Source organism: Uloborus diversus, chromosome 4, assembly GCF_026930045.1.
Source record: "Uloborus diversus isolate 005 chromosome 4, Udiv.v.3.1, whole genome shotgun sequence".
Taxonomy (NCBI): Eukaryota; Metazoa; Arthropoda; class Arachnida; order Araneae; family Uloboridae; genus Uloborus; species Uloborus diversus.
The window spans coordinates 102,247,727-102,264,221 of record NC_072734.1 but is presented as its reverse complement, the minus strand read 5'-3'; the positions used below and the strand labels follow the sequence as shown (position 1 = coordinate 102,264,221).

The 16,495-nt window shown below is 33.0% G+C and overlaps 1 protein-coding gene across 1 annotated transcript in view; it reads right to left on the bottom strand.

Moving 5' to 3' along the window:
• Positions 1–2,322: 2,322 nt before the first annotated feature.
• The window catches only part of LOC129219725 (E3 ubiquitin-protein ligase znrf2-like), a 76,035-nt gene continuing 61,862 nt past the window's right edge, over positions 2,323–16,495 (bottom strand). Inside the window, exons 2-4 of the mRNA XM_054854013.1 lie at positions 7,904–7,999; positions 6,162–6,267; positions 2,323–2,982 (exon numbers count right to left, since the gene is read on the bottom strand). Of these exons, the coding sequence (XP_054709988.1) occupies positions 2,925–2,982; positions 6,162–6,267; positions 7,904–7,999 (260 nt within the window). The 3' untranslated portion in view covers positions 2,323–2,924. The remainder of the gene's footprint in view (positions 2,983–6,161; positions 6,268–7,903; positions 8,000–16,495) is intronic.

Genomic DNA, 16,495 nt, shown 5'->3' with positions numbered 1-16,495 from the left:
CATACAGATTGTACGTAGTATGATCCAAAAGTCCGGGGACATGCTGTATAAAACCTTACCCAGAATAGTTCACATTACCGAAGTACATCCACCTTCAAAAGGTCACCTTGAGGGACTATGTACTTCTGTCAGTGTTCATATAACTTTTGGAAACACTCCTGGAAGCCATTTTTTGCTACCTTCTGTGGTGCAGCTTTATCTTCTCCTGGCGGAAGAAAGCGGCGTTCATGCAAATTTTTTTTTTTTTTTTTTGCTGGGAACAGGTAAAAGTCACACGGAGCTACGTTCGACGAAAAGTTTATGTTATTTGTTTGTCATATCAAAATATTGACCAATCGAACCGTGCATTCTCAATACTCAACATGAAAGTAGCGTTCTTCCCCACGATGAAGTTAAAGCAGCAGCGCAAGGGACCTTACTGGTGGTTGCGAGAAATGTCTTCCAGAAGTCCTTCTAAAAGCTATATGAACGTTGGCAGAAGTGAATAGTCGTTCAAGGTGACTATTTTGTAGATAAATTTATTTCGGTAATGTGAACTATTCAGGGTAAGGTTTTATACAACTTGTCTTCGAACTTTTAGATCATACTACTTATGTATGAGTTTTCAACTTACTATTTCATAATGTTTTTGAGTGACGCAAGTTTACGCGCATGAAGACATCACAAAAGAATTTGCGATAACTAACTAAGGAGGCGTTCAAAATGGATATTTCGGTCATCAATATGTTTTAGGTACATATGCATGTACAGATGTGCCGAAAAAACTTGTGAAGTTTAAATTGGGTGATCGTAAAATGGAAATTTAGGTCGAAATCTGATTTTTTTTTTTTTGGTGATTACACTTCCTTATATTTAAAGGAAGTAAAGTTAAATGAATCAATGATCCTTTAAATCCCTGACAATCTTATCAGTTCATTTCTGTTAGATTTTTTCTTTTTTTGCCATCGGCCATTTGGAGGAAAACAATCGGCCATCTTTGAACAATCGGCATCGGCCCATCGGCCAAAAAATGCCATCGGTCGAGCCCTACAAATTTATTAATTCAAAACTTTTCGGTGGTAGTTTTAAAATAAAAAAATAAACCTTGAAATATTTGATAGCTTGGTTAAAGGGGAAACTCAGATAATTGAGACTCGAGACTCTACAGTAATTTTTATCCAAAATCATGAATAGTAATAATATTTTAAACAAATTGAAAGGTTCATCCAACGCATTAATTCAATGAGCTATTGTCCATTTTCCACTAGAAGGCACTTGACTCTGCCTTCATCACATGGTATCTGAAGATTCTATTTCACTGTTTTCGGCAGAAGGTACATTTGGATCATAGCATTTTGTCGTAAAAGTAGCAGTTTTTAAAATGTAAGAATAACGAAAGTAGCAACAGACAAGTGAAGCAAGTGATGTAAAGGATACTGATTTTTTTCCACATTGAAATGTACTCAAAAGTTATGGTTGTCTCATTTGCAAGCACACGGATATGTTTACCGATCACCCCTGCGTAAAATTGAACTCTGCGTTCGAGAAAGCAAGGCGAAGTGCCTTCTCAAGGAAAACGGACTATAGCAAGGTTGAGGAGAGCAGAAAAACCATTAACCCCTTGACAATCGAATAATTTACAAGAAAACGGTCATAAAAGTGTCTATTTTTTATTTAAGAAAATTATATAAAAATAAGTATGTACAATATGTGCATTAAATTTTTCATTTTTAATATTTTTTAGATTGAAATTTTAAAAAAATTTAAAAATTTTATGAAAAGTCAACAAGCAAGCCCAAGCAAGCAGCGGAAATTTACAAAATATGTCTTTTAAACATTAAAAATGAATTTTATTAATCTTTTGTGTAATATAAATAAAGATAAGTAAATTTTTCTTGTGTGGTAAATTTCAAAGCTTGAGATACAGAAGCCAACATCACAATCTGGTAAGGAGTACCAAAATTCCTTCCTGAATCTCTGCAATTACATTGAAAATCCGCAATTACGTTTAAAATTGACTGGTGTTGCTATATAGTGTATAAAAAGAGAAATGAAATGTATTCTGGGCCAAAGAAATTAATTGATTTTAATCGTTTCATCGCGTTAATATTGCGCACCCCAGCACGGCAATAGCACGGGGGCGAGAAATGAAGATCGAAACCCCAGCCCGGCCTATTCACGGGAGTGAGAGGGAAGGGGTTGAAATACCTATTAACAGTTTAGAAAGAGAGAAAAAAAAACTGTAATAACTAACTCATGTTGTTAAAAAACGAAACCTATTGCATGAAAGTGCATTCTTTTAGTTAAAAATACTCTTTTTAATGAATGAGAGACATACAAAACTCAATAGAACACTTTACTAAGCACAAAATTTACAATGATGAATACAAAAATTTGTTTCTGGAAATTACAGCTTTAAACTGCAAGTAAAGAAGAAAAAAAAGATCAAATCCCTTTTTTGCTAAGTTTTTTAATTTGATGACAATAACAGGTTTTTATAGAGATGTTTAAGGCCATATCAGACTGATGCAGTGAAGCATGGATAAAAAATATCAAGTAAACTTATATCAAGATAATTGATTAGTCTTCAGGGAACATCAATGATACACTTGTAGTAAATTTTCAATTTTAATGTTTTCTTAATACAAACTTTATTTTATTGACGCTCTAAAAACTTCGCACTTTTTCCCCTTCTTGCTTATTTTCAGATGAAACAGCACCGACTGCTGATTTGGAAATGCAAGTGCTTTACAAAAGATAAGCACTTGATTAAAGGCGCTACAAAATGTTAATATATTCCATATATAGTCTGTATCTCATAACATACAACAAGTTGTTCTGTTTCAGTCAAAAATAGCATATAATGGCAAACGAAAGAAAACTTCATAATCTACACACAATATACAGCCATTAATCACAGATGTATCTATAAGTCTCTGAAAGTCTCAGTCCAGAGGATGCTCGGGACAAGAGCGATTAACTTTGAACCAGGCATCAATACAACTAAGAAGAAATAAAGAAATTACAATTATCATCAAAAATTGCATTTTCATTAAAACAGACATTTACAAATTAAAAGCTTTAAAAGTAGACAGACAAATAGATAGCAATTAAAATTGTCAGAGGCAAAGCCACAGTCAGAAGGGGGAGGGGGAGTCGGGATTCAACCACCGCCCAATTTTTTTCGGTATGTTTTCATTCATGAGGAAGAATCATTCTAATTGGAGTGATGTTTTAAGCAGGGTTCCTCAGGGATCAGTTGGAGGGCCTCTCTTGTTTATTATTTTTATGAATGACATCAATGAAAATATTTCTTGAAGCATGAATTGTTTTGCTGATGATGTAAAAGTTATGGGGGTTGTAGAAAATGAAGAAAAAGTACAGAGTAAACGATTTAAAAGTAACTTTTAAATCGTTTTTGTTGACATGGGAAAAAACAAAAAGGAATGAAAATTACTAAACGAAGAATATACTGATACCCTTACTGTGAAATGCCTTTTTTCTTCTTCTTTTTTTTCCCCTTTTCTTTTTTTTTTTTTTTTTTCGATGTCTAAAAAACTCTTGAAACTGTGAAGTATTATGGTGCAAACCACAAATTCAGAAGACAATTTGTTGGTTTTCTATGATTTTTTTAAATGTGTGAAAGACTTTTCGGACACCCTGTATAACAGCTTCAAGAGGATTTAGATCATATTACTAAGAGAGGGGATAAGTGGAGTATGGCAGTTAATGTAGGGAAATGTCAGGTGCTACACTTAGGTTATGATAATAAGCGTACGAGTGTTTATTTACAGGGTTCGGTCATAAGTCAGGCAAAAAATGTTATTGATCTGGGTGTCTTAATAAATCCGTGTTTCAAGTTTAGTCAACAGTGTAACAAAGTCAACAGAATGCTTGGGTTTATCAACTGATAGATTTCAAACAAATCTAAGAAAGTTCTTCTGCCTTTATAGAGGAGTTTAGTAAGACCTCATGTATGCTGTTCAGTTTTGGTCTCCTTATCTCAGGAAAGATATTTCTGTATTGGAAAGGCTTCAAAGGAGAACTACTAGACTAGTAAGGGGACTTACAGATTTAGATTATGAAACCAGACTTAAAAGGCTTATTATGTATAGTCTAGAGCAGAGGAGAGTCAGAGGGGACATGATTCAGTTGTTTAAATTTATCAAAATAAAAGATGTTAATGGGTTAACTTTTTGCATGGAAAGCAGGACGAGGGGTCATTGTTTTAAGCTATTCAAATCTCAGGCTAACCTGGAAATCAGGCAAAATTACTACTTTAGTAGGGCACTTAGAACAGCTTACTGGAAGAGGCGGTAATGAGCAAGGGGGTGGTTAGCTTTAGGAGGGCCATTCATCTTCATTGGGGACTAATAAACTTACTAAGACCAGCCTAGCTGGACCCAGAACCTGTTGCTGGTCGTCACATTTGTATTTGTATGATTAAAATATTGATTTTTCATTTCCCCATTTTTAAGTTTTGTATCATAACTACAAAATTTATGTTTTATCTTAAATAGATCTTGCACAATGATATTCTGTCACAAAGATGGAAAAATAACTTTTCAAATAATATGGCAAAACCATTAAACAACATGACTAAAATAAAATATTTTAACATGATGTACCTGATATTGTATGTTTTAATCGTGTATCATTAATTCTGTAAAATTTATATAATAGCATGTTATGTCATACAATTAAACGATTATGTACACTTGGTGCCCAAAAATGATTTTGGACACGAGCTTTGATCTCTGCTTTGTTCAGTCTCTTAATCTTTCTGTATAACATTAAACAAGGGGCTGGAAGGAGCAAGAATGGTGCTCTGATACTTTTCTACTGTGTAGTATGCCATTCCGGTATTATTTTTAAGTACTTTTTTTTTTTTTAAATCCTAATTGTGCTCCAAAACAGTAACTTGATAATGTGTGATTCTAGTGTTGAGGGGGAAAAGAGTAATGCTGAATTTCTCAAGCTACAAGAACAAATACTGATATTGCAACAAAATGCCTTTTCCTTGAATGCAAAGTATTTTTCTTTACTGTTATAGAATTTATAACAAATATATTTTAAATGCTATAAAAAAAAAACTTCATCAAGTGGGTATTTAATATGGCTTCATAAACAGCAGTGATTTTAGTTTTAATCACATTATTTTTCAGTAACAGACTGATTAATTTTCAAAGACCGAAAATCGAATTCCTGTTGCAACAAATGTAAAAAGAACACCACATTTCTCTTACATTTTCAGGAATGAAACATTACTTTTTATGAGAACTCTGTCTTGTTTATTGTATGGGAAAAGCACCTAAAATAAAATGTTTGACAGCTTTTATTAAATATTTCCTATTGAATAATTACATGAAGCATGTTTGTGTGAGGATAAATTTTGAAAATTTAACCTTTTATGTTCTATTTAAACACTGATTGTTCCAGTTAGTACGCAGGTTTTTAAACGCAATTTAAAAGTATTTTTTTCACCCTATTAATTTATTTTGCGATGAGAGGATGTTGCTTCCTTTAAACACTGCCCTTGGATGCAGCATTGGTTGAAGCAAATAATATTAGCGCTCAATTTGACATTGCACAACAAATCATTGATTTGAAAATCATACATTGAAAACTAATGTCTATCGCTGGTTAATCTAAATTATTTGATGCAATAACCTTTACTCAACTTATGGGTTGCTATATTAAATGAGAGACAAAGATCATTTCAGAAACAATGTGACACTCACATGATCACAGAGAATGTTTAAACTGATATACAGATACTCCCAGTAATAATATTGCATTTTTGCGTCATTATTTCATTATTTGCTTCTGAGTCAAGGGGTGGGAGAGGGGCAAGGGATTCATGATTTTTAAAAAAAGAAGTTAAAGGTTTTTATGTCTAACCAACTATTTACAACTTGACATTAAAAGTATCTGTGAATGGTAAAACTCATTTTTGACGTTTAAATCATATGTACATATTTCTTTATAACTAAAACCATATAGTTACTGATAATTTAACAAAAAAAATAAATGAAATAAATAAAAAGATTTAAAAAAACAACAAGGAGTTGCAATGACGTATGACATATTTTCATTATGTAATCAAACACACCCTGATTAAAACAAGGACAAATCGACACTACTGAACCATGTCAGAGAGAAGTGTGGAGTAAATTACTTACACCTTGTGATATATACAGAGGCAAGGTAATCTGGCTATAGTATCGCCCTGAGTTAGCTCTTCTAAACAAATCACACATTCACCTTTGTCTTCTATTAAAACATCTTCTGTAATGCACAAAATAAAATAAAAGTATATCTAACTGCTATGAAAAATCAAGAAATAATGAGCAAATAAATGCAAAATTAGTCTTTCAAGAGTACAAAACAGTCTGTCTTTTCTCATGCATAACATTCATAAAACATAAAGCTGTAAATGATTAATTTTACGCCCACAGTGAAGTTGAACGAATTTAATTCAATGTATACAATTCAACTCCCTTATAACGAGCACCACAAAGGGACTGCAATATTTGCTGCTCCTTATAACCTCCAATATTTGCTCCTTATAACCTCATTATAACCGAATGCTGTAAAAAACAGGATCTTGAAAAAAAAATCATCAAAATTCATTATAGTTGCTTTTTTTCTTCTTCTTTTTAATCACTGAAAAGTACCAAATAAGTTGGTTACTTTGCCTTGAACTGTCTGAATGTATTTTTCTTATGTCATTGATTTTGAGGAACACACATATGTATTTTTATATGCTTCTTTACACTACTTTACACTACATATTAAAAAAAAGGGTTATCATCGCATGTTCTCAGGATTTATAATTTATCACTAACTTTGGTTGACTTTGGAATGTTAAAGAAAATTTACCATAAAAGGATAAGCTCAGCTGGAAGTCAGTAGAAATTTTATGAATCACTAAAGCAGGGCTCGAAATTTACAGTGGTCTGCTGGTCCAGGACCAGTGAAATATGACTCGGACCACCAAGAAATAATTATCACTGGTCCATCGGACCACCGGCCCTTGCCATCGCAATCGGGACGATTCAATCCTCACGATGAAGAAAATTTGTTTCTTCCCCCTTTCTGCGCATGCGTCAGGCAAGGAGTTATCTAGCAAAGGAGAATGATAAGGGGAGGTGAAATAAACACACAATGGGAAAGAGAAACTGAGTCACACTGACCAGTGTGCTTTCTGTGGTGTGACAGCAGGTGTGGGGCGTAGCTCTTTATCTACAGACTCTCTCGATGATTTAATGCGGATAAATTTGGATACTGTAGACATCGAGTTATTTAATCCAATACCAGCAGTGACATTATGTCTAGAAAGTGGACAAAGAAGAAAAATGTGCTTCTGCTGTCCAATAGCTTGCTTCCTTGCATTTTGTTAAAATTTTGTGTTTAGTACCTCATTCAATTTGATTTTCATAATTTTTTTTTAATGAGATTCTCTATTTATGATGATGTAAAAATGTTTTAACTCATCTCGGAATAAATTTTTGAATTAAATGATGCTTAGATTATATTTTTCAATTAGAATATGCAAAAATATAGGTATATATTTTTTGTAATTTTAAATTATTTTCAGTTTTTAATTGGGACGTGTAAACGGACCAGTGAAAGTTTGCTCGGACCAGTCAAAATATTTTAGTTACTGGTCCCATGGACCAGTGGACTACACTTTTCTTATTTCTACCCCTGCACTAAAGTATTGCTCGCTTTAAGCGAAATTTGCTCGTTAAAAACAAATTATGATATTCTACAAACAGCATGAAGATACACTAAAGAATTTACTAAAGTATAAAGCCAACATAATTAAACTAAAACAGTTTAACGAAAAATTACTGCAAAAGTTGTTCTTCTACCTCACTATACATTGTTCTAGCTTAAATGAAAGAAATTTTTTATATACCATTATAAATTATTCTTGGCTTTGTAAGACACATAACTAAATGGCACTCCACGTCATCAGGTGGTACAAATTTTGAACAAACAGGGCACTTGATTCCTACAAAAAAAAAAGGAAAAAAGACATAAGTATTTTCAAGTAAAATTCAAGAGAGAAAATTTTTACCAAATCTTTGTCAAGACAACTGTTCACAATTTCAAAAATATGATTTGGTTTAATTTAACAAGAAATGTAAGGGAACAACTGACTGGAAGATAGAGAGAACAAAATTTGATTCATAAGAAAAAACGCTTTTCTTTAGAAAATATTTTATCAAGTATGAGCAAGAAAGTAAAATTTCAAAACAAAACAGTAAAGAATATTCAAAATAGACATTATTCTAAATTCGGAAAAAAAAAAAATGCACATTTAAACCAGTTGATTCACGGATGATTAAATAAAAGAAAATAAACATTCAATAAGAATTTGTATCATATAAACGTGAAGGTTGAAATTAAGAAGTTTAACACAATAAATATTTGTGGTAAACAAACCTATAAGTTACCAAGAGTGCAACTCCCCCCCCCCCCCCGAGCAAGGGCTCACCCTCTGCCCCAAATACCATGAAAAACCACTGCACAAACGATCGCCCCCCCCCCCCCCATTAAAAAAAAAGACAAAAACACACAATAAAACAAACCCCACAAAAAATTTCAATGGCGCAGTCTGCATCATGACGCCCCTACGTGTGCACTCCTTGAAAAGTTACAATTACACAGAATACTTTCAGACACTTCACATAAACACTTCCACATAAATGAGGTTTGTACAGAAAACTTCCTTCTACATTTTGAAAAATTTGCCAAATTTAGGAATTAATACATTTTTTAAAGTAGCGAATACATGTTCTAAAACAACTTTTCAGCGAATACATGTTCTAAAACAACTTTTCAGCGAATACATGTTCTAAAACAACTTTTCAAACTTTTTTGAGCTACAGACCCGAGGTTGATAAAATTTGTGGGAAAAAACTTCACTAAATAAATATTAAAAAACAACGAGGGAAATTATATTATAAGATAAAAAATAAAACAGAATAAGAGTAAAAAAAACATGGTCTCGTCAATATTAGGTACAAACAACTCATTGCCAGGCCTAATTCATTCGCCTTCTGCAAAATTATTCCTAGTTTAGTATAGCCAACTCAAAACTCATTGAAAAAATGCTTTTGAAAGTTCAGGATGTTAACACGCATAAGAGAACATATAAAATACACATGAGAATAATATTAAATGCAAGCAAGTCTAGAATGCTAGTTTCATAATGTATTTTAAAATTATACAGAAGAATATTAGATTCAAGGCAGCTTAAGTTTTCCAGTTCTACAGCTGAAACTTTTTTTATCTAGCAGGATGCAGCGGTCACAGATCGCCCAGCTGCTTTGTTTATGTGTGCACAAAAAGGATCTCTCCCCCCCCCCCTCCCCCTTGACAAGAGTGTCCAATGGAATTCCCAAACGGACGACAAACTCCCAGCAAAATTAAAAATCATAAAAAGGAAAGAAAAAAATCAAAAAGAAAAAAAGCAATTTTATTTAATTACAATACATTACAAAAGCAAAGAGCAAATTTCCCAATAAAATTACAACTAAGTTCCCAGAAATATCAACATTTAGTTCATTTCCAGAAAATTATTTTCATTATGGCATTTTTTTGGATCAAAAACTTTTTTTTTTCTCTTTTTTTTACCGATTTCAAAGGGATCCAACTACGAAAGTAATGCTGTTCAAACTTATTGATGCATTACACACATTGGTCACAAAAACAGAAAAACTCTTCTTTCTTTTTTTTTTTCAATGTCTGAATTTTATACAGGATAATTCGACAAAATCCTTTTTTGTGATCAAAATCAAGAAGGAAAAAAAAGTTTTGCAGGCTGTATGTTGAGCACTAGTTTTAGAGTATAAGGATTCCCCGACTTCTGTATTCTATCACATGACTAAAGTTCTTTATTTTCTAAAACTGTCAGCCACATTAAGATAAACCTGATAAATTTAATAAAAGTTTTTACGAGTGATGGAAACAAACTCGGACGCAATAGAATTGCGTCTTTTGAGTGGGCGTGGCAAAATCAAGAACGTGCAAGTTCGCTAGTACAGAAAATAAAATGTAAGAAATGTTAAAAGTAATGGCAAATTCAAAATAAATGATTTCCAAGCAGTAAAATCACATTGCAAAAAAAGATCAGCGGCTGCTACAGATGTGGATGTAATGAGATTTCGAAATTCAGATTTGTTTTTGGGATCGTTCAATTTTCCAGTTTTAATAGCTTTTATGTGCAATACTGTGAAATCACTCAAGATTTCTCATGCTCTTTTAGCTACTGTTACTTTCTCCATGACTTTAAATGATTTTCCACGACTTTGAATGAAAATTTCAATTTTCCATGACTTTTCCAGGTCTGAAAAATTTGCTTATTTTTTTCCATGACTTTCCAGGATTTCTTGACCTGTACGATAAATGTGACCAGATTTTTCAAGCTAAAAATCAGGACACATGAGGGGGGGGGGTCGACCTTTTTGAGAAATGGAAATTTATTTTTCAAGTTGTCATTCAAAACGCATTTACGTTTACCCATCTCGTAATATTATGAAGTTACAATCACAACGTGTAACAGTTACAATCACAATGAATGAAAAGAATTTATTTTTCCTCAGTTCGCAGCCAACACCTGACGCTTAACAGCTCCTCCTCTTCCATTCAAATCATGGTGGAGGTAGTTCAGCGTATTAAACATTAAAGAATAACATTATACATGGCGTTCTTACGTTTACTGACAGCAAAAAATCGAAAAAATGTTTAAAAAATCTAGATTGTACGTTATATTTCTTGTGTGACGGAATTTCAACAAAAGAAGCGGGACTTTTTCGAAAAAGCGGGACACTTTGGCAGGACATTCCTGCAGCGGGACAGTTAGACAAAAAGCGGGACTGTCCCGCCAAAAGCGGGACGTCTGGTCACATTACTGTACGAACACCTGTAAATAAAAAAATCTGTATGGAACGATTTTGATTTCGGGGATTTGTGGAAAAAGTCACATAGGTTGCTTGTGTATACAATGCTTGAGGTACTTGCAGAACAATTTTGGTCAAATGATTTTTCGTTGCAGAACATCGTTAAGTATTCTGCTTTGGGGAATGAAGGAATAAATAAGGGAATTATGAAACGATGGAATGCAAATGAACTAATTAATAAATGAATACGTAAACAATTGGTAAAAGACTGAATAAGTAAATGAAGTGAACTACTTCACTTTAGGGCATGCACTTGACAAAGTGTTTAAAATACAAATAAGTTTAATATCAAACAAATAAGTACTGCACTGACTATTAGTAGGTCTCAATTAATAATTCAAAGGTCAACAACAAATTTATCATTTAATAATACCAAAAATAATTTTTTATTTGCAACAAAATATTACAATATGGGTATCAGTTTTGGAAACTTGCTTGTATTATCATATTCTTTGATTTTCTAAGGTAATTTTTCTTGATTGACTACATGTGTTACTACATAGTTTAACTATTACTAGATAGCTGGCGCTAAAAGCAGAGTAAATATTTCACCATTTCACTTTGCTCCACATTCCCCCACACCATAAAATTTAGCAATCCTTTTTCACACACACACAAAAAAAGGTGTGTGTGCATGTATGTGTGTGAAAAATATAGTAAATAGGAAACATTTGAAAGGCTGAATGAATATTTCGGCACGGTAATGTCTGAAAAACACAGGAGCATCACACAATGCAGAAACATTTCAGGAATTTCTAGATGGTTTAGGTTTATGACATATTAGGACACTAAAGCTGGAAACTGGGAAATTTGGTTAGTAGCCAGTGGCCGGTAGACTCAGTTTTATTAGTGGCCACTTTTTAAAGAAAGGAGCCACTTTTTAAAACTGCAGCTATGTTTCAAATTTTTATTAAAAATGAAAAAAAAAAAATATCATCAGAATATCGCTCACACGCAAGAAAAGTGAAATCATTTTATAATCCCGAATTTAACCCCCCCCCCCCCCTTTCTTCACCTAAATTTTTTCCGATCATCTTCATTTGTCACTCTCTCTCAAAAAAAAAAAAAAAAAAAAAAAGATGACATTTTCTGCTTTACTTAGGAAGCCTTTACAGAGAATGTCTAAACTCCTTTTGATGCAAGGGCGCCTTTTTTTTTTTTTGTTCATTTGTATAACAAATGAAATTTGTGCATTCGTACTGCTTTTTATTCATTTTGGAAACCGCATTTTTGTTCTGACTAGTGAAAATAAGCAATCTTTAACACGACTCCATTTTGGACACGCGTTGCTTAAAAAGTAGTGCGAAACTTAAAAATAATCTTTTTTAAAAGCAAAAATAAAGTACTTGAACGAGTTTATCATCAGAAATGTATATTTTACTAAATCGAGAGAGATTTGTCTATTTTTACGTTCGCGAATTTTGTAAATCGAAGTTTTCGAAATTACGATTTTCATAGCGAATTGCGGTCGTGCTTGTCATTTATGTTTCGATTTTGAAACAAGAACATTAAGATTTTGCTTCTTTTACTGTAACTTTATTTCATTCAGCACATGATGAATTTTAGAGCGTTAAATTATAGGGGGTTTGCCAACTTAAGGAGAAAAATCCTTTCTTTCACCAAAAAAAAAATGGCGCTCACGTGCAATTACAAGAGAATTATGAAAGGATTTAATTAATTAATTTCTCACTCTTCATTAACATTAACTGTCATTTACTTATCATTTCTTTTCTGTACCCTAAAATTAATATTACTAAAAACAATTATTTTGGCTAATTTTTCAAAAAAATCTCGATTATAACCCTCCCTCCTAAAATTTACAAGTTTTGTTTAGAAAAAAGGGGGAGGGGTTACTTTCGGGAACGATATTTTAAATCTTAAGAAAAATGAATTTGTAGAGTGACTGAGCAAGAGTGGCGACCGGGGGGTGGCGATCGATGACGTTTTTTAATCGCCACTTTTGCGACTTTAATCGCCACGTGGCGAGTGGCGATCGCTAATTTTCAACTTTACAGGGTACTTGATACGTTTCCGGAAAAGTTGGAACAAGTACAAGCCCTAAATGTTTCCTAACTTAATATAAAACTTTTTTTAAAAAAAGAAAGAAAACCAGACGAAACAAAACTGATGTTGTAAACAAATCTCTTTGAAGCCATGCGCTAAGTACGTTACACCTGACACAAAAACCACCAATAACGAAAAGAAATAGATCAAGATTCATCTTCCCAAAGTAAAGTGGTAAATAGAGTTATGCAACATCACATAGTTCGCTCATAATAATCCAGGATTGAATTATGTTGAATGTGAATTCCGAGAGCAGAAACAAGACATTAGACATGGTCCAGTTGCGGAGAATGCCGAAAAGTTACGAGAAATTGCCCTGGAAGGAAGTGAAACATGAAAATTAGATTACGTCCAATAATCTCAGACCAAACTAAGCTTTTAATAAGCCAGGAGAAAGGAATAGTTTTTGGTTTCGTGAAGGAAAAGTGAGCGCTACGTAAAAGCACAATTAAAACATCCACTACATTGAGAACGTAAGAAAACCAGGGGTTGAAGCATGCTTTCACTTTTGAAAGTACGCATTTGGGCGGGGGGGGGGGGTGAATTTCCTTAACTTTTCTGAAGAGAAACATGAGAAAATATTCCTGTGTGTAAATTCCCCCCAGCTCCTATCTCTTTTTTTCTTTTTTTGACTGCCATCTGACCACAAAAACATTCACGCCTGCTTTATTCGTATGTGAAAATAGTGCTTATCTTTCCTTTTATTTTTTTTTTTTATTTATTTATTTATTTTTTTTTATTTTTTTTATTTTATTTATTTATTTATTTATTTTTTTTTTTTTTTTTTTGAGCTATTTCTTTCGGATAAGACGCACTTGTTATCATTCTGTAACATTTTTGGAACACGAGCTTGCAACAAGGCTTAGATACGATATACGAATATTTATTTTTTAAATCACATGCTCAAAAACCACGGCATATTGAACGTATAGATTATAAAAATTTAAAAAGAAAAAAAAAGAAGTTTCAAAAATTTTTTTTTAAACTGGTTGCAATCCTCGATTGCGAAAAACTTTTCCTGTCTACCCCCCCCCCTCCTATTATGCATCGAAATAAACAACACAAAACGAATGAAAAATTTAGAGCTCAGAATTATTGTTCAAAATTCAGGATATGCTGCATCTCAAAACATTGAACTTTAAGCATTCTAATGCAAATATTGAAGTAAAATACAAATGAAAAACCCAAAACAGCATAAATGAAGCTTTATTTAAATATTATTTATGAGTTTTTCAGAACGTAAGTTGAAACGGAAAACTATTTATGGTTTCGTTCCACGGACTCACGCCCAAAACGATTTTACAGAAAGGAAAAAAAAAAAAGTCAGCAAACACTGACAAACCCGTTCGAAAAGTCAAATCACTTGCGAGAGAAGCGGTTCGAAGTAACATTATATTGAATGTGGCACCAAAAATTACATAGTAATAGAACCAGTTTCGAAGCAAATAAACAGGAAGTCATCAAAGAACATTTTAAAATATGTGTGTGTGTGTGTTATTGGGAAATCTATTTCTACTATTTAGAACTCGAGTAACAATGGCCTGTCATGGAACAACTGTGAAACGAAATTATCAGTCTTAATTATCTATTGTTTTGGACAACCTGATATATGAAAGATGTGCCGTCCTATGCAAGTGTCCATTTTGTAATGATATTCCACTAAGATTCCTTTTAACCTTTACACGGCCTTTTTGGCAATTCACGATTGATAAACATTTCTTTCGGATTGTGCTTGGATTTAGGGCAGAAAACATTTAGTCTTGTGACAAATTTATTTAACTTTCAGACCTCCATTTGGGGGGGGGGGGGGGGGTCGCTCGAGTGTATTTCTCACAACTAAAAACTAATGTATGAAGCGGTTAGTATGCAATATGCTTCAGCCTCACAAGAAAAAGGGATAATGGTAAAACTGATCTAACGAGAGGTATGTACGAGATTGAAATATAGAATACATTGGAAAATTTCAATAGTGTAAGTCTCTACGAACTGGACAGAATCCGGAAAGTTTTAATTTCCATGCACCTTTTAAATATTAGAACTAAATAGGGACTGACTACTTCACATATGGCCACCGAGTTTGAAAAAGGAATTGAAAACTAATTCGCTATTTAAGAGTTTAATTGACTAACGGTAAGTCTCATCAGCGTTGCATGGATAGCAACTGAATCTTACGCCATTGAAATGTACCATTAATTGCTGCATTTCAATCGCGTAAATCTCGAAAATGGGAAAGTTTCGAAAAACTTGACCCCAATCATTGGATTTAGCGCCCTTGATGTGTGAGTTCTATTCAGAAAGAAAAGAACGCCCGCCGATCACATATAAGGAGTAATTTATCAAAGGGGAACATATCCACTTTTTAGAAAAATCATTTAATGACATTTTCTAAATTTTTCAGGTGACATTTATCAAATCACTTATTCTCAAGAAGTCTAAACGTGGAAAATCCTTTTTTATTTAAAGGTAAAGTGTGGCTTTTTTGATCAAAAGGTAACAAATCCGTCCTCTGCACGTTTTGTTTTGAACAAAAAGGCACATATCCTGCAAAAATCTGTAGTACGAAGACTTTTAGATCCAAAGGAACACATGTCCAAAATCCTCAAATTTTAATACACTACTTTTAGGTTCATGTACTTCGATAAGAGAACATGAGAAGGTGAAATATTAGGGTTGGTTTTGATGAAATTGGAATTCCCAACATTCAGGTTTCCGTTCAAAAAGGCACATATCCAAAATTAAGATGGCGATATCTCCTTGTTTTTTTAACACGCTTTTATTAGCTTCACCTGTATGTATGTATGTATGTATCTTGTAACGGAATCTTGCAGCTCAAATTTCGCCCACTTCCTGGGACGGATTCTTTTGAAATTTGGCACGCGACCTCAGACCCGATGACAATGCAATATTCTATAATAAAATTAATTAATTAACTCTTTTAATTGTTAGTTTCCTCCCATTTTAATCAATATTTTTGCATAAATCCAACAATGTGAAAAAGGAAAAAATTTTAAAAATACATCAAAAAATGCTCGCAAAAATTATTTAAAAATATCTACAAAAACCTTTAATTTTTCTGCATCAGACAAAATTTGTTCCAATGTTCCAAGGTAATTTAGAACATGAAATATAATTTCTGCAAACATACATCGATGATAACGAATAACGAATAAATACCTTTGTGCTGAAGATTCAAAAAATCAATAATCCAACGTCATAAAGGACAAAAATCGCAAAAAATTGCAGACACGTGTTTCGGTGTTACAAGGAACACCTTTTTCAATGCAAAGAGGTGTGAGCTTCTGGATGAAAAGTCATCCGAGAAAATTTTTTGCGATTTTTGTCCTATATGACGTTGGATTATTGATTTTTTGAATACATCGATGACTCACAGTACCTTTCCATTGGGGTGCCCTTGTCTTAATTTTAAGATATTACCTCGCACTCATTTTATAGATAATTTCGTCACCTGATAATTCTTC